At 39.4% G+C, this 22,895-nt stretch overlaps 2 protein-coding genes across 2 annotated transcripts in view; both read left to right on the top strand.

Annotated features, from left to right (window-relative positions):
* Positions 1-22,895, top strand: part of setd4 (SET domain containing 4) — a 493,820-nt gene that overhangs the window by 263,358 nt on the left and 207,567 nt on the right. The gene's annotated exons all lie outside the window — the stretch shown is intronic.
* kpna3 (karyopherin alpha 3 (importin alpha 4)) lies at positions 271-22,097 on the top strand. Its single transcript, XM_083523126.1, has 17 exons — positions 271-778; positions 6,758-6,802; positions 12,513-12,602; positions 12,883-12,912; positions 13,111-13,163; positions 13,257-13,352; positions 14,377-14,462; positions 14,566-14,652; positions 15,073-15,242; positions 15,622-15,666; positions 15,764-15,895; positions 16,419-16,547; positions 16,892-16,996; positions 17,157-17,228; positions 17,315-17,477; positions 19,161-19,255; positions 19,368-22,097. Exons 1-17 carry the CDS (start codon positions 710-712, stop codon positions 19,464-19,466), a joined length of 1,566 nt encoding a protein of 521 aa, XP_083379252.1. The 5' UTR covers positions 271-709; the 3' UTR covers positions 19,467-22,097.

Genomic DNA, 22,895 nt, shown 5'->3' with positions numbered 1-22,895 from the left:
TTTTATTATTTCCACATTATGTAGTAAATTGTTTTTAGATTGTAAACAAAACAAAACAACAAAAAAAAATCTAATCCTGTTATTTTAAACCAGTCTACTGCAAAAATAAATAAATACAAATTTTGAAATTGCGTTTTGACGCATCCTCGTACACATTTCGGCGCAGGACAAGCGAGTCATCTGGCGGAACATGCGCAACATCTACGCAGGACTGACGTAAACGATGGGCTGGAGCGCTTCAAGCGCCGTTTGCTAAAACTTCTGCAGTTTCCGCCATGCAATAACTGCATACCAGCCACTCGTTTTAGGACAGCCGGGTGTGTATTACTTTAACAAAAAAAAAAAAGTTTAATAATTCCGACAAACACACAGCGTGACTTTGCTCCTCCCCTCTCTCAGCTCTCCTGCCCGTTCTGTCGAATTCGTCATTCGTTTCCCAATACATTCCGTATAATCCCGCCTCCTGCGCCGTGATTCGTTGAATTATTCCACTTCCAGCGCTGTAATTAACTACTGTCTCACGTCCTAGCGGACAACCGTAAGCGATCCAATCGGATTCCATCTGCCTGCAAGCGAGCCAATTAACCACCGAGGAGGCGGGAGTAGGCGGAATAGCGGTGGGAGAAAAAAACAGAATGCTGTCACGTCTGTTGGTCCGCGGTTCGCTTCTCGAGTCGGACTTACACACGGAGAGGACACACGCGCAGCCATGGCAGAAAACGCCGGCTTGGAGAACCACCGCATTAAGAGCTTTAAAAACAAGGGCCGGGATGTCGAGGTGAGACAGAGGGGCCTTGTTGATCCCGTGGGTTGTAGTAGTAGTAGTTCGGGGTGGAGGGTTATTTTTTTTTTCCAGCGGTGCGAATCCGGAACCTGCCTCAGTGCAGCGTGCGGAGCGGCGGGTGCGGCCTACCGCCAAAGGCCTCACTTCCACAGCTGATGCGTCCCTACACACACACACACACACACACACACACACGCACCACTCGGTGCATTGAACATTATACATTTTATATTTGTTTTATTTTGGGTTATATTTATTATACATACTTACCTATTAACCAAATAAAATGTGCGTGTTTATCTCGCAGTGACCGTTGAGCTCGAGTTTATTTAGCTCAACGCGGCTAACGCGAACTAGCTAGCGCTTTTAGTGTAGCCGGTTATCTGGTTAGCGAGCTAGCTGTGTGAGAGAGAGATCGGTATACCGATTTAACATCGCATAGTAGAGGTTTGTATCATAACACTGAAACACGATATGAACCTGAATTGTGTTTATTGGCGGTTATAAAATAATAGTGTGAGTCAGTATTGAGGTACTAACTACCTCAGCTCGGGGTAGTTTAGTAGGTCAGCTGTAATGATACCCCATAAAAATCATGAGAAGGTTGAGAGTCTCGACCCTGCCAGAGAGTCGCCCCACGTCCCCCACCACCACCAATCCGGGTCAGATCTACTCTGCGATCGGATTGTCTTCTCTTCCCCAAGTCGCTCCGGATGAAACCCTCTGCCAAATGAAAAAATATATAATTCGTGTTACTGATGAGGCGCATATCAGAACTGCGTGCTTTCAGATCACTTGTATTCTCTCTGCCCATGTGTGTGCTTGGTGGTCCATGCGATTGGCTCGATTGTATCACGTGACGCAGGGGGTTCGACGTTTCTACACTTCCACACTTTCCCCCAGCATTTGTTTCCCATTTGCTGCTGGACATGCAAGAAATGGAAGAAAGGTGTTGTGGTGGTTTTATCCATGACATGTTGTGCATGCACCATTTGTAGACATGAAAAGAAATGAGAGAGAGGAAAAAAGAGAGTTGTATATCGGAGCTGGAATGTACTGCGTGCTCTGAAGATGATTTTTATTCTTTCAGACCATGAACATGGTGGTCTGGCTTAAATGAATCGTGACCCAGGGGGTTCGACATTTCCTTCACATCCCTACCTATGCATTTGGTACTGCTTAACATGCAAAAATAGAAGAAAGATGATGGTGGTGGGGGTTTTATGCATAACACACCATTTAGAAAGATGAGAGAAGTTATGATTCGCATATCGGAACTGGGATAAATGTGAATGGTGGTCCGAACGATCTCTTGAATGAATCACGTGATGCAGGGGGTTTCGCTGGTTCTTCATTTCCCCACTTCTGAATCAGAATTCTTTTATTGCTCCAATAGGGAAATTGTTTGTTACAAATGTACCTCCCATTTACGTTTATGGCATTTGGCTGACGCTCTTATCCAGAGCGACTTACAACTGAGGGCTAAAGGCTTTGCTCAAGGATTCACCAGTGACTGTTTGGTGGAGCTTAGATTTGAACTTGTGACCTTTTGATCCAAAGTCCGAATGCTCTCAGATCACCTTTATTTTTCTATGCAAATGTGCATTGTGGTTCGATTGTTCAACTTGAATGAATCACGTGACGCAGGGGGTTCAAAGTTTCCTCACTTTTACACTTAGGCATTTGCTTCCCATTTACTGCTTGACACGCCGTCATTGGTAGAAAGATGATGATGGTGGTTTTATGCACAACACGCCATTTAAAGAGAGAGAGCTCTCACAAGCAATCTTACTACAGTGAATATATATTATAGGTGTACAAGTTCGTCGAAGTTTGCCTTTAAGGGACTAAAGATTAGATGCGGTTCCAGCAGCACATGCATGGACAGTCTTATATTAAACGCACAGTACTTGCAGTAGTCCATGGCTTTACGAGCATCTCATATTTAACCTATAGCAAATTTACGTGTGAAATCGCGCATGGACTACGCTTGCAACAAGTGGATTGTTTTGTGAAAACAGCAGTGTTTTCCTTTAATGCTTGTGTAAAACACACGTGAGTCAACACAAGCTGGTGCTGTAAAAGACGAGAGGTTTGTCACTTTGATGAGCACAAGCTAGTATGCGCATGGGTCAAGTAAGAAAAATCCACCACTCATTCGTTTCAGCTGTTCCAGTATTATTATTATTATTTTTTTGAGTGGCAGAGTATAAAAGCGTCTCTGTGAACGCTGGTCTATTTTCTGGTTAGTTTGATATATTTACTGTGTCTGCACATACTGATGTCATCTGATCTATATGTAAAGAAGTCTTTCCTCGTTTTCTTTTCTACCAGTTTAAGGTCTTTACGCTGGTGTGAGCATGGACTCCACAAGCACTGACAAAGTAGATTAAGGTCTACCGATACATTTTTCACATTGATGCTGATTCATTGACTGGAGAATCTGGTCTAAATTGACACCATTTCATGAATTAGATTGATTTACACTCATCCTGACTTGTTCTAAAAACGTTTTTGATTTGTTCGTTAATCCAGCACTCCAATATTTACTTAACTTCATTATCACAAAGATTGCCCCATATTTATAGCTGTACTGTTGCTAGAAAGATGGAAATAATCGCAAGGCACCCTCTTGGACTAAAGCCTGAACTAATGTAGGGCCTGTAAGGTGGCGATTAAAAAGCTCTTATAGAGAAGCTGTCTTGGATATTTTGCCTCGTTATTACCACATCAGGCATGTGTTCACAAACTATCAGCGATCTCAAACACTCACGTTCATTCTCACTGTGTGTCATTATGTACAGCTCAGCAGTGCCAAGCTGTCATGTCACTAGGGGAAGCTTCAGGCCTCTGGCTTATGTAGTGTTTCCCAACTGCTTTGCTCTGCTTTTCAGCTCACTTTAAAGTCTGACTCGTCTCTCTCGTCTCACTCACACACACACACACACACACACACAATGTTGCCTGTATACAGTATATGCACATTAGTATGATAGACTGTAGGGACTCAGCAATGCTTCATGCATGTGGTAAATGTGTTAACCTATGTCTTGTTGTTATAAACATAGTCAGTATTTACTTAATGTGCATAAAAGAGCAAGTCAGTGGTTTGGTGCTTTAGGTGGTACTCCTGGGATAACATTTTTTGTTTTGGATTGTTTTAGATGAAATATTTGCTAGTTATGATCAGGAAGACTGTATGGCATTCTTAGCAAACATCTTTAGCTTTTTATTTATTTATAAAAGCGCTGAGATTCCTAACCATCTGCTATTTTTTTGTGTGTGTGTTTAACCATTAGCATGTCTGTTTTAATTTTTGTGGTTATAGTTGCACTAGTGCATTATAGCACTGTATTGAAAGTATTCTCTAAGAAGTGGTTTTTATAAGGTCAAATTTGTCTGGTAGTCATGTCCATGGCATTTAGTTTGCTCAGGTTGGTGCTTGGGCCCCAGGAATGTAACATGAACTAAGATGCCCAGTCATAAGACCAAACCTGATCTCTCACTTCGTCCCCCATGCGTGGAATCTCCACATGTTCATACCAGAGCTGCCTCCCCCTCTTTCTTACCCGTCCTTACTCACACCAGTTTAATTCTGAACAACCTTATAATGTTCATAAGCCTGTAAACTAGGTTGTCATAAACCAGCTGTTTTTTTTTGTTTGTTTTGTTTTTTTTATATGAAATTAAGTGCTCAGCTTCCATTTGCACTACCAAGCGACAAAAGTGACTGGGGATTATTCATTTCCTGTGGCAAAGAGCTGCCGTTTCAGCCACACGGCAACCGGCTACATTTGAATTAATATGCAAACTAGTCTAGTAAGTCAGACAGCAAACAGCCTTCTCAAGAGAGTTTAGTAACAAAACATGCATTCACAAAAACAGACCATTTGACTTGACACCAAAAACTGACTCCCCAGAGCCGTGTCAGCAAACATGTACCGGTATCTTGTTTTATATTTTAATCCACTTTGCCAAGGACTGAATACTGATACTTTGTATGTCACTTCAGAGAGATTTACATTTGGCAGATGCCCTATTCAGTAATTTAGTTATCTTACTAAATACAACACTGCATTTAAGGGTTAAGGGCCTTGCTCAAGGGTCCAACAGTAGCGGCTTGGTGGTTCTGGGATTTGAACTCATCACCCTTTAATATGTTGATTGGTGGAGGGTTGTACAACGTCCAGATCAACATGTTTAAAACACATCTAATCTAATTGGTCATTTGCCAGTCAGAATTACATATTTCTTCAACCGAGGCACATCCGACTGTTGCTGTGGCAAAATCGACCCTGCTTGTTTGGCAGCTTGGCGGCTAACTCGGATGATTAATGTAAATTTTCGAACAGCGAACTGTATAGTAAACATTTTCGAATTCAAAAGTGAATGCATGTTTAACTTTGAGCTGATACGTGTATATCCTGTATAATTCATTTAAAGATACAAAGGTATCCTTTGTATATTTTCGAATGCGACATTAACAAGAAAGGAACTCTGATTCGAGAAGTTGCAGTAGCGTTTCATGTCACAAAGATGATTTACAAGTTGCGAAAGAAGATTCACTATGTGAGACAAAAATAGTTAAATAACAACCTATAGAAAATAGTTATAAGCTCTTGTTTGCGCTGTGGATGGTGCTGTTACTTTTGTTGCAATATTTATTTCTTTTTCCGGAAGTTTATTCAAATAAACAAAAAAAACGTGTCATTTTGAAAACTGCATTAAAAAATCAAGGCATTTAAAAAGATTTTTAATTTTCTGTTTGTCCTGCTTTAATAAATCATTGTCAAAAGCCAGCACACAGAAGTACAATGAAACACAATCATTAAAATGAAGCTTGAGGCCAGAAAAGTGTACAAAAAGATCAGACAGTGCTGATGGGTCGAGAGTCTACGGTATTTCTGTTGCACAGGATGCCCAACATCCCCGAAACACTGCGTCTGTGTGGGGTTGGGTGTAAATATATATCATACAATAGTAAACAAAACAACATTTTGCCTGCCAGTGCTTATGGGAAATATTTAAAAGATGAACAAGTGCCAGGAGTAATGTGTGCTACCCGGCCCCAAGAAAAGAACCCGGAGTGAAGTAGTCTTGCTACTAAATACTGAGTAAACCAAGTGTGAAAAGGTTTCTAAATGAATCTGTGCAACATGTGATTGGTTTATTAGTAGCTCTTTCACTTCCCCAGACTTGAGCGGCTGTGGGGCTTCTCTGGTCGTCATGACTACAGCGGCTGGATGCCGCTTTGTTCTGCAGAGTGGCCAGTCTGGGACTTGGTTTTCATCTCATTGCAGATGCAGCTTTACACCTCATTTGTTATAAGCAGCTCTCGTCCTGGCCTGGACCTGCACTAATGAATCAGGTGTATTATAAAATCGCCGCTCTGTAATTTTTCTTAAATGAAATAGCCTCATCTGGGCTCCTAATCTGCTACATTACGCTATAATTGCACACGTTTTTTCCCCCTTCAACTCTGAAAAAACGGTTAATACTGACTTTTTTCCCCCTGTGAATTCAGGATGAAATAAAAAAAATTTGCTGCCTGGTTTTACCTTAGTTAAGGTTTATTGACCACTACTTTCATTTTAAAAATGCATGAATATGTAAAATCATAAATTGAGCAGAATAAATTGGCTTTTATATTGAAAGCTGCAGCTGCTAGACATTTATTTTGCCTTTTCCCATCTTTCCTTGCAGATTGTCTGTAAATTAATAATCCAGTCACAGGATCAAGTAACTATATTCAGCTTTGTAAGAACGGAAAGCTGCTAGAAATATGTCTGGTTGATTTATAGACTGTACAATGGTTTTTTATGATAGAAGTGAAATATATTATATTATATTTTATTTCATGAATCACCCCGAACCCCTCCCCCCCACCACCACCTATTAGCCGATTTAAACGTTTCACGTATTTGTCTCGTGTCTTTGCGTTACATTGACCTTTTGCGCTTTCTTCTTTTTCAGACTATGCGAAGACATCGTAACGAAGTAACAGTCGAACTGAGAAAGGTAAGTAAGAAGTTCAGCTTCCTCAAAACACTTTGGAAGTGATTATTGTTTCTTTAGAGACAGGAGTACACATGTAATCTCCAGCTATGATTATTTATTCTTCTGTGAAATGTCAAGCTGATCCGAGTGCAGCTAAGGTCTGCTTGATGCTTGTTGGACAACGACTCTGGATAAAAATAGAGCGTGTTGTGGCCTCCCCCTGTTGATGTAATAGCAGTGACTCAGTAACTGGTTCTGAGAATGAAAATGACCTCGGATGTTATTGCTGTGACTGGAGTTGTGAATCTCGATGCTCATCGCTGTTCAAATCCAATTCACCTTTAACCTTTTCTATTAATTAATTCTTGCCATTTCTCAGCTTACACACGTGTACCAATGACAGGCATACACATTTTGTCACGTCCCTCGGTAATCTTGCCTGATCGCATCAGCATGTCTTTAACTGCTTAGATCAATTAAAGAGGCGCAGGACTAAAGGTCGTTTTTTTTCCCTTCTTGTCATTAAACGTCGAGGATGATCAGAGAATTTGTGATGCAATGCAGCTACAGTTGGGTGGAGGTGTGGGTGTGGGTGGGTGGGTATGTGGACTAGAGGAGAGACCACATAGAAACCTTTTATCTGAGTTCAGCATGATTCACCTTCATGATCTGTTACACTTATGTTTGTGACAGTAGATTGTGTGTAATCATCCGGAGTTTGTGCTTTGTGTCAGGGTCACAATTACAGGACGGTTTTGAGCTCCTTTAATACAGCTTTGTGAAATTAGTTCAGCTCTAATATTAGAGGTGCAATATACAATTTTGAAAAAGCAAAGTCTGGTCTACAAATTAGACACACCATGTAGTTGAGTAAAAGTAGGTACAGTAGGTAAAATATGATATGAAAAGTCTTGAAGTCTTCCCAATTAGTCTTCCTAATACTCGAAAAAGCAACTGAAGTACAGTAATGAATTACATTGACTTCATCACTGCCTAGACTGAACAATTTGGGAAATCTTCATAGTAACCAATTATTTTAACGTACACATACGGGCAGCCAATACAAGTATAGGCTTGCTTTAATAAGTAAGAGATTAGCTTAGTATTTCAATAGTCATTGATGTGTTTTATGGAGGCTACAGTAAATATGGCTAATGTTCAATTTTGAAGTCCACCCTGATTAAACGTGAAACCAGAGAGAGAACGAAGTGTGTAGTGAAAAGCAGTCCATGAAAATGTAAAACCAAAGTGAGCTCTTGAGACAAATTGAGAGATTTGAAGGGTATGTGAAGGCAAAAGTCAACCTCACTTGGGTTTTGTAGGTTGAGGTTTGGTCAATTGTAAAATGATCACTTAGCATTGTACAACTACTTCACTTTTTAGACAGAATGCAACAGCTTTTGCCGGTCTTGAGGTACACGTATAATTTGCTTGAATTTCCTTGATAAAAGTGTGATGCTTAGTGGCAGACCTTTAATCCAGACGAACCGTTTTGTTTTATAAGTGCAAATTATCTAGACTGGGGCGTGTAAATCTGAACTTTCGTTCCATATAAGCAGTTAATTGTCTATCTTTAGACAGAGACGGGTTTAAATGGTGAGGATGAGGTGGATGGGGGAGCAGGTGACATCTGTCAAAATTTAGCAAGAATTGCTAATGTTTCATACAGCAGCTTTAAAAGATTAGAGTCAAGCTCGAACTCGGGTGATTTAAAAATATCTACATATATTTGTATGATTTAAATGTGATATTCGTCATGGTGCTATCAAAACATCTTGACGATTATTAAAATGAATACGATTTTGCAAGTTTTTTTTTCTTTTTTTTCTCCTGTTTGATTTTTTGTTTACATTTCTTCTGTCCCTAAAGTTTTACTTTGCAGTATTAACATGGTAACACTATTCCAACTGGCAAATAAGTTACCCCACTAGCTGTATTAATGCTGGGTTAATGTTGTATTTCAGATGACTAACATGGAAGCTCATATCCCAAAGGACACAAATCTGAGCTCAGTTAGCGATTTAACGTTAAGATGCATAGTGTTGAAAGGAGCACAAAATAATATAGATATCAAAGACCCATGAAAGGCCTCAAAACCCAATTTCAGTTTCATCCATTAGCTGTGATCGGCCGCCGGTTCTGTAGTTTCACAAGAAGCAGCTTGACTTTTTCGGTGAATCACTTTAACAGCAATTATAGTTCACCTCTCAAACAGCTCCTTTACTCAGACTCCACTAAAAAAAATCTTTTGTGAAATGGAGGCTCTTTTTTTTTTTTTTCTTTTTTTTTTCAAGACAAAATCTTTATACTGTATTTTGACCACAGCAGTATTGAGCAGCACTCATTTCAAAACTGTATCAGTATTGTAATCATTTTTTTTGTTTTGTTATTTGAATACAAGTCAAGTTAATTTCTATTGCGCTTTTCACAATGGACATTGTCTCAAAGCAGCTTCACAGAATATAAGAATTAAAGTGCATGATGTGTGTTTATCACTGATGAGCAGCCTGGGGTGACTTTAGCGAGGAAGAAACCTTGAGAGGTACCAGACTCAAAAGGGGAACCCATCCTCATTTGGGTGATATCACCCAATTTCTTTTTCATATATAGTGTTTCTATTTACTTAATTTGCCAATGTACTTGGTGCTTTTTCTTTTTTGAGACCTTCTGGAGTGATGATATTCTACTGGTGTGTTCTACCACAGTGGGTGTTTTATTTCTACCTGATTAATTCCCTTCCCAGCCTGGGCCTCTCTATATATTAAGCACAGTTGCTAATGGAGCGTGCACTTGGGCTGGCAGTATTTGGGTCAGGGCTTCCCTCATTCCACTTCTTAGGCACTTGTTGTTGGCCGAAGCTGAGAAAGAGGACCCTTGCAAAGCGCCCTGGGGGTTATATTGGCCTCTCTGCTCTTCACTTCAATTTATTTGTCATTATACAGTGCTGCATAACAAGAATCTTACTTACTGCGCTCTTGTGCAGCATGCATCATAAACACAAACGGTATACAATACAGTGCAGATACACTGCTGTAGTGTAACAGGTGTAATGCAAGGCAACGACAACAGTGCACAATCATACATGCTGCAATAAGTGTGCAAAAGGTGGTGAAGGTAATGCTGTTTTGTCGCATATGATGAAAACAGTTTGGTTAAGTCAGGGATAATCATTATGCATACAGTCCCGATTGCATGAATAACAAGCATATTGCACAATCCTGGCTGTTATGGATAATGGTATTGCAACACATCCTGTACTGGTGGAAATGTGTGTGAAGAGTGGAAACTAGCAGCTTGACATTTTACAAACCAGTGTGTGTAAATGTTCTTTATGCCTGGAAGAGTTAACCTGATGGATACCCAGGGTTGAGCTTTAGGTTAGAAACACAGTGGTGTTTCTGTACAAGTCTGTGTTGCAGTTGGTCAGTTTGTTTTCTACATTGGTGAGGATGTGGTCTGTTGATCTTCCTTGTCTTCCAGAGCTTTCTTGATGAGGGTGAAGGTGAGGCGAGTTCATGAAAAGTCTCGACTTATGTGAATTTCAAGCAAGAACCTGTTCATACGCTGTCTTTGGTTCATGTTCAGCTTCATAAAGTCACCAATGAACTTCTAGATCTTGCTGAGCTGGAGGTGTTGGTTCTTTTCAGTGTATCAGTCCAGTAGATGTTTTATTTCCTCTTTGTGTAAGTGACCTTTGTCTTTGTGGATCAGGTTTACCACATTAGAGGTTCTTATGTATGTGAGCAGTACAGTACCTGGTTGATCACAACACTATCTAGAGTACAAATGTTCAGGGTGAATGTGGTGCAGTTGTGATCACACATCCTGATTAAGATTTATTGGAGTGTAGCTCTGAGGGGGACCTGAACCCAGCTTTCTCCAAGACCTCTGTGTTTGGTGGTGAGCTTCCATAAGATATTAAACATTCTATCATAACCTTTAGTCTTGTCAAGTTGGCCATGTCTGGGGTAATCTTTTGCAAAGTGGGTTCCCTGGTAGGTAAACTAAAGTGACTCAATAATTCTCAGGCTTGCTGGCTTTGACGGGTGCCATGAATGATCTCTCTGCTTCGGATGATTTGGGTGGTTGTCAAGCAGCATCATCATCACAGACTTTCCCTAGCTGTTCTGTTGCAGCCTTCCATGTGTTTGTCAAGTATCTGTTTACCTTGTATATGGACAGCTGAAACACCTGATCATCAGGGGCTCTCAGTGTTGGCAATGTGCACTGTCATTACGAGAGCAGCATCCAGGGAAGAATCACCGATGCCACATGCTGTTTGGTTTTACACGCTAGACTGCGTGCTGCACAGAGAGTGCTAGACAATTTTTATTATTTTTTTTATACCATTTTAAAATCGAACAGTTGATTATTCGACAATCGGCGAGTAAAATCCAACCTAGCTATCAGTATCAGAAAAATCAGTCGACCTCCAGTCTCTGGTCTGTTGTCAGTATACGTTCTTTGCAGTTTTGGGTTTTGGTTCATGTCAAATTAGGATCCAGAGTTTCCCTTCGGTGATTCTGCTCCGTATAGTTAGTTCTCACTCTCCAGTGTTCTGTATTGTTTAAAGACTACAATCACACTCTTGGTTCCTCACAAGTTTTCTTCCTCATAACATCTAAGGGAGTTTTTCCTTGCCACAGTCGCCATGGCTTGCTCATCAGGGATAAATACACATTGCTCACCTTAACTCTTGAATTCTGTAGTGCCCTTTTGAAGCAAATGTACCTTGTGAAAAGCGCTATAAAAATAAACTTGTCTTGACTTATCCTTTTTCAATAATGACACGGTTTGCTAACGAAGCCAGTAAGCGGTGACACATACTCGACAAACTTAATGTAAAAACCTCTGTGTATCAGCACTGATTTGGCTCCCTCTGAATAAGGCTTCACATTTTTTGACTGTAGAATTCACTTGTTTGAAAAGCTGCATGTATTCAGACAGCAAAAGCATGTGAGGTGTGGCCTGATTGTCCAAAGTGGGGGTGGGGGATTTCTTTGTAAGCCTATGCTGTCACTGACAAGAAAAAATGACGTCCACGTCATTGAGCTCGCCCACAGTGAATGCTTCAGTGTGCAGGACTCTTCGGCCCACAGAACTGTTCCAATCTAGCAGCTGTTTCAGATGTTAGACTAATCGTTGCTGGAGCATGTTTTGACAGGAAGCAGGATTTTGCACAGCAGCCAGTATTGAGGCTAACAGCAGATCTGTAAAGCAGTGGATTCTGTCTATAAAAGGCAGTTTGGGGGGGGGGGGGGAATAGGAATGTGGATGCTTTGTGTGTATGGTACAGAGAGATACTTGTGCATTCCTCGAACCATAAATTACCAACAACAGTAAGATCATACACCACACAGTAGATGCACTCTGGAAGGATGATTAATCATTTCAGAGGCCAAATATAACAGGTATTGGATTTTTGTGAATTATGTGTATTCTTGTGAGAATTTTATTTTATTTTTTTTTTTTTTTACTTTCGGTTTAGAAGGAAATCTAACAACTTTTCATTCAATCTGAAATGTTAGATTACATTTTAAAGCTGTCACAGTGTATGTAAATGGTTATCTTTTGGTAATATTGTGCTAAGTTTTCCTTTATTTATTTTGAAGTAAGATATTCATGATTTAATAAAATGTATGCTAGTGCAGTATAATTGACCACTCAAGTGACCATGTAGTAGTGCACATATTTGTAAATATATTGTAAATATCACATCACTTTGCCACAGAACAAGAGGGATGAGCACCTACTGAAGAAGCGCAACGTTCCACAGGATGAAAGTCTCGAGGACTCCGACCTAGATGCCGACTTCAAGGGGGTGAGGATCTCCTCGTGACTTTCTGCACAATCCAGACATTTTTTATTAAAAAATTTTTTTTCTCTTGCTCTTTTTTTATATATTTTTTTTTTATCCTATTGTTCTTTCTGTCTGTTGTGGCACTGCATTAATGGTAATGAATAGTCATGTTATGAATTGTACAATACGCTTGATCTTTTAGTGTCCCTGATGTTTTTTTTGTTTGTTTTTTTTTCTGCATTCATTAAACACAGGCATCATATTTCTTGCTTTTCTGTTTTTCTCGTTTTCTTTCTTTTAGCAAAATGTAACGCTAGATGCCATCTTACAGGTAAGTGCCTCAATGTGATGATGGGATTATGGTGGTGGGCAAGAGATTTGACTTTATAGAAAGTTGATTTGAGATTTGACTTTATAAAAAGTTGGTGGAGGTGGAACTTAAAAAATGCTGCACAGACCATAAATTCTGCTTCTGTTTTCCAATAGTATGCTTTCTTTCTGCCTCACCCGGTTTCTCTTTGTCTTTCAGAATGCCACGAGTGACAATGCAGTAGTACAGCTCAGTGCTGTACAAGCAGCCAGGTTAGAAACGCTGGCTTGTTTAGGTTTTAATGTTGATTGGATAATCAATTAATCTGTTTTATTTTCTTAATTATGTGGTGTATTTGTGAGCAGAAAACTACTCTCCAGTGACAGAAACCCTCCCATCGATGACTTGATAAAATCTGGGATCCTGCCCATCCTCGTCAAATGCCTCGAGAGGGACGACAAGTAAGTTGAGATGATTGAACAAGTTGGATGGATGGAGAGATGAGTGAATGGATGGATAGCGGGAGTGAACCGAAAGATCAGTTGGAGCATGAAAAAGATTAGTGTGCACTTCATTCTGATGTGCTTTTTAGGTTTTTTTTTCTAATCCCCTCCACCCACCCACCCACCCTCACTCACACACTCTCTCTCTCTCTCTCTCTCTCTCTCTCTCTCTCTCTCTCTCTCTCTCTCTCTCTCTCTCTCTCTCTCTCGTGATTAGTGTAGCCCTACTTCTTCTGTTCTTCTGCCCTACAGCATCATACACACAGAGAAGGACTTGTGTTCAGACATGATTTGTTTTTCATGCTGTTGCCATTTATTTATTTTTCCCCAAATAAAGATTTAGGTTTTTCTATAATCCAAGATTGCAAAATATTTTATTACAACCAAATGTCCAAATGCCTCACATCAATTCTAATCTAATCAACATTTAGAACATTTAGTGGCAGGAACCAATTACACCATATGAGTCTATCACACCAATTTATGGATCTTCTTTAAACTAATGCCACAAAGTTTGAAGCTGTCCATGCTCTTGTAGGATGTATTTTATAGGATGTATATTTTATGCTGTAGCATTACAATTTTCGTTCACTGGAGCTAAGTGAACTTCTCTGAGGGCATGGCTGAATTGGTACAAGTCCTTGTAGCCACACGCCAAAATCTTGTGCTTAAAGCAACAGGCACTGTATCTAAAATGGGATGTTTAACATGCAAATGGATGAGGTGTACATGAAGCATTATTTGGTACCTAATAAAGATTGATTATGCCCTTCGACATAAGTTAATATGCATATACCAAGTGTGATGAAGAATAGGTTTCCTGTTAGTTTTAAATCATTATAGAGCACACATGGCCCATGGAGATTTACATATTGTATCTGGGTGTGTAGGGTGTCTGGAGCTACTAGTGACCCTTTGATCGCTCTCATTATCATTTTTCAAACTGTCCACCCTTCTCTTTTTTTCATCTCTATCTCTCTAGTCCCTCGTTGCAGTTCGAGGCTGCCTGGGCTCTGACCAACATCGCGTCAGGGACCTCTGCACAGACGCAGGCTGTGGTCAAATCTAGTAAGATGGCTGTCCTCCAGGCCCTGGGCATTTCTCTCTATGGGAACTTGAGATTCAGCTGACCTCTCATGCTGTCTTTTTCATGTTTTTTGTGTGTGTTTAGATGCTGTTCCCTTGTTTTTGAGACTGCTCCATTCCCCTCATCAGAATGTGTGTGAACAGGCCGTGTGGGCTCTGGGCAACATCATTGGTAATTAAATATTTCGTATTTTATGGAAAATCAGCAAGCAAAGTAGATGTGGCAGAAGATCAGAAGAAATGCTAACACTGATCCATAAAACTACTTACTGACTGGATATAGATATTAATTTGTTCATCTGAACAATGTAAAGAGACGGGAGCAGCAGAACAGACATCAGCACTGTGTGAAGGCTTTATTTATTTTTAAAAACATTTATAGAATAGTAAAGGTTTTAAAATGTGTAATTTACATAAATATGGTGTATACAAGTTTCTTTTAAACAAAATAGGATGTGTGTTTTTTAATCAAGTCCAAATTGAATTGATCTTCTAAGCCTTTTGAAATCTTGGTAAACTGACCAAGTTTACATATAACCAGACTCTATAGAGATGAACTAAATGAAAGCTGCTTTGTGTGCGATTCATGCAGGTGATGGGCCACAGTGTCGAGACTACGTCATTTCACTGGGTGTGGTCAAACCTCTCTTATCGTTCATCAATCCCTCCATCCCCATCACCTTCCTGAGGAACGTCACCTGGGTCATCGTCAACTTGTGCCGAAACAAAGATCCACCCCCACCCATGGAAACCGTACAAGAGGTGAGCAGTGTGTGTGTTTCTTTTTACTGTAAGAAAGAAAAGTCCCTAAAATTCATGTGTGTTTACAACCAATGAAATCCTTTTATATCTCTGCATGTAGCTTGGAAAGCTTTTTCTGCAGAACTTATCAATATATTATATCAAGTATAATTCATATGTGGTTATTATAAATATGTGAGAGGAAAAAATGTGTATATATTATAATTATTGATTATATTATAAAGGTTCACCTTATCATATTATCTTATAGCCTTTGCTGTCTCCATCTATATGATCACACTGTCTCCTCTTCTAGATGAGACGGTTATCATAAGTCATAAGCTCTAAAGATTAGTATATATGTAACACTGCTTACAGTTTTTGTCTTTCTCTCGAACAGATTCTCCCCGCCCTATGTGTACTCATATACCACACAGACATAAATGTAAGTACACTGGACTTGTCATTCTGTTACAGAAACACGTTTGCATCGGGCTAAGTGAGTTAATCTTATTATTCTTGCTCTCTCTTTTGCTTTCTAGATTCTTGTAGATACAGTGTGGGCTTTATCGTATCTAACAGATGGAGGGAATGAGCAGATACAAATGGTAATAGACTCTGGTGTCGTACCCTTCCTTGTCCCCCTGCTCAGCCACCAAGAAGTCAAAGTTCAGGTAAAAAAAACATTTATAGCACTGTCTGTTTTCCAGGCTTCAATGTGGACAATTAGATGCATCCAGATTCCAATTATTTAACAGATGATCTCATCCAAGAGCAACAAGCCTGGGTTAAAAAAACAGATCAAGCTAGTACACATGGGTTATTGTTGAAAATATGTGACTGAAACCATTACATAAGCGTTTAATAAAATTTAATATATTTTTTTTTGAAGCTGTGTTTGTGTGCATGTTTGTGTTTGGGCTTTGCTTAGGCATGAGTATCGCTAGTTGTAATCTTAAAGCATAGGCCCTCAATCTTTTAAAGTTTTAAGCCATACTGACTGGTTCACAGCATAGAAAAGTATCATTATACACTTGAATAGTTATACTATTTATTTTGCCCAACCAGTTCTATAGTAAAACATGTAGTGAACTCCCTTTTTTAAAATGGTTTAAATGTAGTTTTGTTTAAAGAAATTGCACCATGTCATGCTGGTCTTCATGCAAATAATGATGTCATTTACTTTCTCTCACTCAGACGGCTGCTCTGAGGGCAGTGGGTAACATTGTGACGGGGACTGATGAGCAGACTCAGGTGGTACTCAACTGTGATGTGCTTTCCCACTTCCCCAATCTGCTCACACACCCAAAAGAAAAGATCAATAAGGTGTGTACACATACAGCACAAACAGGTATAAACATGGTGCATGTATACCTGCAAAATAATATTCACTAGAAGATAGCTAGTCTACAAATCATCATAATTGGAGACGGGGTTTTTTTTTTTTTACGTGTAATTGTACAGCATAAGTAATTAACCTGTACTTGCAATGTTTTTTTAAAGATTATTTAAATACTTTAATGAACAAGGCATAAGATTAGGAAAATAGCTTGTACTTAAAATGCTGCATGTATACAAGGTCTTAATTTTTGCCTCAGGGGTTTAATGAGCTCTTCTAAGGATGCAAATGTCTGACTGTGTGTTTTTGTGTGGCTGTTTTTTTCTTACAGGAGGCCGTGTGGTTTTTGTCCAACATCACCGCAGGGAACCAGCAGCAGGTGCAGGCTGTGATAGATGCAGGGCTCCTCCCCATGATCATACACCAGCTGGCCAAAGTAAGACACTCATAATTATCTTTCACTAATTCTGCAACCATGTCTCCTTTATAATGGTCCAGTGTCCGATGCCGCAAATGGAGTTCAGTTTGTATTAAAAATACCACTCAATATTTAAAAAAACAGGCTTTCAGTTCTTCCTCGTGTACCTTATTTCCAGGGTGATTTTGGCACGCAGAAAGAGGCTGCATGGGCCATCAGCAACTTAACAATAAGTGGAAAGAAAGAACAGGTTTGTGTTATCTTGATGTCACACGCACACACACACACACAATAAACACTGTATCAGTTCCTTTACCTGTGTGCCGCAAATGACAGGTGGAGTACTTGGTGCAGCAGAACGTGATCCCGCCTTTCTGTAACCTGCTTTCGGTGAAGGACTCGCAGGTGGTACAGGTGGTTCTAGATGGCCTAAAGAACATCCTGATTATGGCTGGCGAGGAGGCGAGCACCATCGCTGAGATTATCGAGGAGTGCGGAGGTAAACAGGATACAGTAAAGAGGAAAGACTAGGTGGTGCTTATGTATAGTACATCCGTAAAGTGTTCCCAGAGCTTCACTTTTTCCACATTTTATGTTACAGCCTTATTCCAAAAAATTTATTTTACTCTAAACAAACACCACCCCATAATGACGACGTGAAAGAAGTGTGTTTTGAAATCTTTGCAAATTTATATAAAAAAAGAAATAATCACATGTACATAAGTATTCACAGCCTTTGCTCAGTACTTTGTTGAAGCCCCTTTGCCACCAAATACAGCCTCAAGTCTTTTTGAGTATGATTTTTGGGCAGTTTCTCCCATTCTTCTTTCCATCTTCTTAAGCTTCATCAGATTGGGTGGGGAGCATCGGTGCACAGCCATTTTCAGATCTCTCCAGGGATGTTCAATCGGGTTCAAGTTGGGCTCTGGCTGGTCCACTCAGACATTCACAGAGTAGTCCTGTAGCCACTCCTTTGTTATCTTGGCTGTGTGCTTAGGGTCGTTGTCCTGTTAGAAGATGAACTGTCGCCCCAGAGTGCTCTGGAGCAGGTTTTTATCAAGGATTATTCTGTAGATTGCTGCATTCATCTTTCCCTTGATCCTGACTGGTCTCCCAGTACCTGCTGCTAAAAACCATCCTCACACCATGCTTCACTATAGAGATGGTATTGGCTAGGTGATGAGCGGTGCTTCCATCCTGTGCTTCTTGACTGTCCTTCCACTACAGGCCTGATTGGTGGAGTGCTGCCAAGATGTTTGTTCCTTTGGAAGGTTCTCCTCTCTCCACAGAGAAACGCTGGAGCACTTTCAGAGTGACCACCAGGTTCTTTGTCACCTCCCTGACTTTTCAACTTCTCCCTGATCGCAGGCAGCTCCGCTCTCGGGAGAGACCTTGCGGTTCCAAACGTCTTCTATTTATGGATGATGGAGGCTTCTGTCCTCATTGTGACCTTCAAATGCTGCAGAAATTTGTCTGTACGCTTCCCGAAATCTGTGCCTCGATAAATCTTGACTCAGAGGTTTTACAGACAGTTCCTTGGACATCATGGCTTGGTTTGTGCTTTCACATGCACTGTTAAATGTGGGACCTTATATAGACAGGTGTGTGCCTTTCCAAATCATGTCCAACTGAATTTACACAGGTGGACTCCAATCAAGTTGTAGAAACATCTCAAGGATGATCAGTGGAAACAGGATGCACCTGAGCGGAGGGGTTTTTTGTTTGTTTTTTTAATAAATTTGCAAAGATTTCAAACAAACATTTCACATTGTCATTATGGGGTATTGTTTGTAGAATTTAAAGTAAAATAATTAAATGAATCCATTTTGGAATAAGACTTCAACATAACAAAATGTGGAAAAAGTGAAGCGCAGTGAAAACTTCCTGGCTGCACTGTAACTTCTTGAGATGTTAGTAGTTGCTTTGAGCTTTGTTTTTGTGTTCAGTTCACCAGTCAATAATTGTTCCAAACCTTTCATTCATTAGCAATTAACATACGGTGCTAAATGTTAAATGATGCATCATCATTGTGTGTGTGTGTGTGTGTGTGTGTGAGAGACCTGCTAGAACCTGAAACACTGAACTTCCTTAAAATGACCCTGACCCTTCATGAAACAATCCCTACTGTCTGTTTCTGTGTAAACTATTTAGAAGCAATGTCTAAACATTGTTTGTACAACAGGACTGGAAAAGATTGAAAACCTGCAGCAGCATGAAAACGAAGACATTTACAAACTAGCGTTTGAAATCATCGATCAGTACTTTTCAGGAGATGACGTGAGTATCTCGCTGTAGCATTTCTTTAAAAAATATTTTTCATTTGATATGAGTCAGATATTTGACCAGCCTTCCATTCTATTCTCATAACACGGAAATATTTCCTTTTTAGATTGACGAGGACCCGAGTCTGATCCCTGAAGCCACACAAGGAGGCACGTTCAACTTCGACCCAGCATCCAACCTCCAAACCAAGGAGTTCAAGTTCTAACAGAGCCGAGTTATAATTTGAATCGGGCGGGATCTCCTGCTGCTCTCTGTTCCCTGCCGCCCCTCACCACGATCCAACCATCACCTATCAGCCTGCAACTCACTAACCTGACCACCAAACCAATCAAGATGCATAAAAACTACAGGTGTAACTTGCACTGAAGGATATGAATATCTCTCTCATGAACGTCACCAGAAGTCGAAGTGAAGTCTATACATTTCTTAAGAAGAGGACCAAGACAACCTCTTCAATCATACTGCAATTGCCAAAAGAAAAAAAAAAATTCTGCTGTTTATCCTCACCTGCACATGCAAACACACAGACTTAAGTCATATATGTGCATCAACATTTCTAGAAACTTCTGAACGTTCTTTTACCAGCCATCATATCAGACGATTTTGAAGATAGGAGTGATAAAAGATGTACCTGTTATCCTTTTTTTTCTTTTTTTTTTTTTTTTTTTTTTTTGGGGGTGTTTATTATTTCTTTCCTTCTGGCAAATTTCTCTCACCAGGACATCACAGCCCAATGTCAATGTTGATTCTAGAGCGCTAGGACAGGCACCCTGCATTGACATCCAGCCTCTGCTCTGCTAAGCCATGTGGAACATGCTTCCCCTTTCTCCGATGTGTCTGTGGAGCAGTTTATCCAGCAAGCGGGGTTCTTTTTTTTGTTTTTTGTTTTTTAATTGTGTGCAAAGCATGTACGCTAGCACTGATTCTTCTCTTTCTGTTTTTATGACGTGATCATGGAACTGTGACCTGTATATTAAAAGTGGGAAAATAACACAAAATACAAAAAAAAAAAAATACACAAAACAATACAAATGTACAGTGGCGCCACTTAACCTGCAGCCATCCCGAAAGAAAAAAAAATTATAATCTTCACGTGTCACCGGTGCCATGTGAAAAGAGGAACGAGTGAAGTCATTACACTTAAGGCATAAATTCAAGACATTTTGAGGGATGCCACTGTCCCTTTTCAAAGTGTTTGTGGAACCACAAATGAGGTTCTGGATTTTTTTTTCTTCTTTTTTTTTCCAGTATCACACACTTGAAGATAAGTAATTCTTTCAGTAAAAATAAATTTTTTTACATCTTCATAACCACATAAGGTCAACCCAGGACAAACATCAAAAAGTCGTCATGTCGCTCCCACTAACACACAAGGAGAGAGTATATTTTCTCTAAGTTTAAAATAAAAGTAGGCTTAACTCATCAACAAAGAGAACTTTGCAGAAGTTATTATGAACTGTGATTTATATTTTGTTTGTTTTCTGTGGTGGAGCTTCCAGATTTGCAGCTTTGATTCAGTCTTATATGCACACTTTTGTCATCCCTATATAAATATTATTATTTTGGCGTCTTTGGAAAGCGACATTCGCTTAATGTATTCATAAGCAATGGAAGATGGAGCTCCTGGCTGTTTCTGTTTGGTAGATTTATTTGCTACAAAACACAAATGTTCAAACTTAAAAATAAAAAAATAAAAAAAACTTGTGTAAAGTATGAAACCGAAAAAAGCTGCAACACGTTAGACGTTTGACGGGACACTTCTGAACAATAACAACAACATTGTGTTACTGATTCACAGTTAATTGGGGCCTTTTTTTTTTTTTTTTGTCTTTGTTTTAAAATGTACTTTTTTTGTGAGGGCAAATAATTGTGTTGCAATGAGCTTTCTAACTGTTGTGAACAGACAGTACAATACAACTGTAAAGGGGTGTATTAAAAAAACATTTACATTTGGACTAATGTAGTGGTGGTTTGGCTGCAGACTACTGATGAAGAGGATTTGGCAAATGGCAGCCCTGGTGTTTTTTTGTTTTTTTAATTATTCATTTATTATTGATGAACAAAGGCCTGCATAGGTGTGAATATCATGAACTTATGTAGACACTTATTTAAGAAAAAACGAGCCACTTTAAAGAATAAAATTTTTGGTCTTGTATCAGAAATGGATACAAGCTTATTGCTGGTTGCAAGATTTTTACTTGCTGAAGAAAAGATTGAGGAAAAAAAACAACGAAAAAAAAAAACTGCGACAGATCGCATTTTGGCCTCCGATTGTTTGTATCTTTTTATAAATTTTACCATTTAAACACTCTTTAAGGTGGCTCATCTGTATTTTTTTCAACTCCTGTGCATATTAAAGATGAACGAGTTGGAATTCATTGTGCCTTTTTTTTTTCTTTTCTTTCTTTCCTTTTTGACTAAATGAACTAAAAGCAGAGCAAATCTTAATAGTGCTAAGCAGTGGAGGTGTTTAAATGGGGTTTGCCAGGTATCACATCTCCTTTTCTCTGGAGTGTTTCTCTGTCTTTCTCTCTTTCCTTTTTCTTTGAGCCACTTTACATTGAGGCTCTTTGCTGTGCTCTGGACTGTACAGTAATTCTATTTCAATTCTATGCTGATTCTTATGGCTGACTTGTAATTGTTCCCTTTTATTCTTCTTCATTCACATTTTTCCCCCTATGCACTTCCATTACCCACAATTCCACTTCTATCACGTCACCACTTTTACAACTCACCATGGCAAAACGACATATTTCACTCCTCACTCCCTCAGGACGTGCTTTATGTATCGATTATTCTAACCAAAATAAACTTGCTGTTAGCCATCTGTTCTTTATTGCTCGCTCCTGTTTGATACTTTAGTAGGTACATTTGCATTCTGCTTCTCTCTCCTCTATCCTGTGTGTGCATGTTCAGCTTTTAAATGTATAATGTAACATCAGTTACAACCATACACAATGTGGAACTTCAACAACACTATGTTACTAATATGAACAACAGCTTTATTTCACGAGTTTTGTCTTTTCAGTGCTTCACTGTTCGTTACAGGTAAAGATGCTATGTTTATGGAGTGTCTTGGCTGCTGTCCAAGGTCCTGAGCTTATATTTGCTTCCTAAAAATGGTGGCTTGGGAGCACCGGAATATTGGAGGTGGTGCAAAAAAGTGTTTGTAAAAATCAGTGTTTGAGAAGGGGTGAAAATTACACCAAATGCTGATAACTGTTCCTCAAGAATGATTTGCTTCCATAGAGTAACCAAGAAAACCATCTCAAACTGTTTTGTGGATCTTGTAGAATTTGTGCTCTCTCTTTGACGGCTTAATAACTGTGCTATGAGCCCAAGATGATTTTAACTTTTAGTTCCCTTTGTACACTTGAGTGGTGCCAGGAAGATGTGGATGATCTTAAGCTTTCTTAGAAGACAGAAGACTGAAAGTGACTGTGAAATATTTATTACAAAAATGTTAGTTTGTTTTTTACTATTCATTTACTAATTGTTTAAGAAAAAGAGACTATTTCGAGAAGTAATTGTTTTTGTCTTGTATTTAAAAACTAAAAAAAGCTTATTGCTTTGTGCAAGATTCTTACTTGCTGAAGAAATTATATCCAGTGATTATAGAAAGTGAATGATCCAT

Source organism: Silurus aristotelis, assembly GCF_946808225.1.
Source record: "Silurus aristotelis genome assembly, chromosome: 20".
Taxonomy (NCBI): domain Eukaryota; kingdom Metazoa; phylum Chordata; class Actinopteri; order Siluriformes; family Siluridae; genus Silurus; species Silurus aristotelis.
This window is presented reverse-complemented; position numbering and strand designations above follow the sequence as displayed.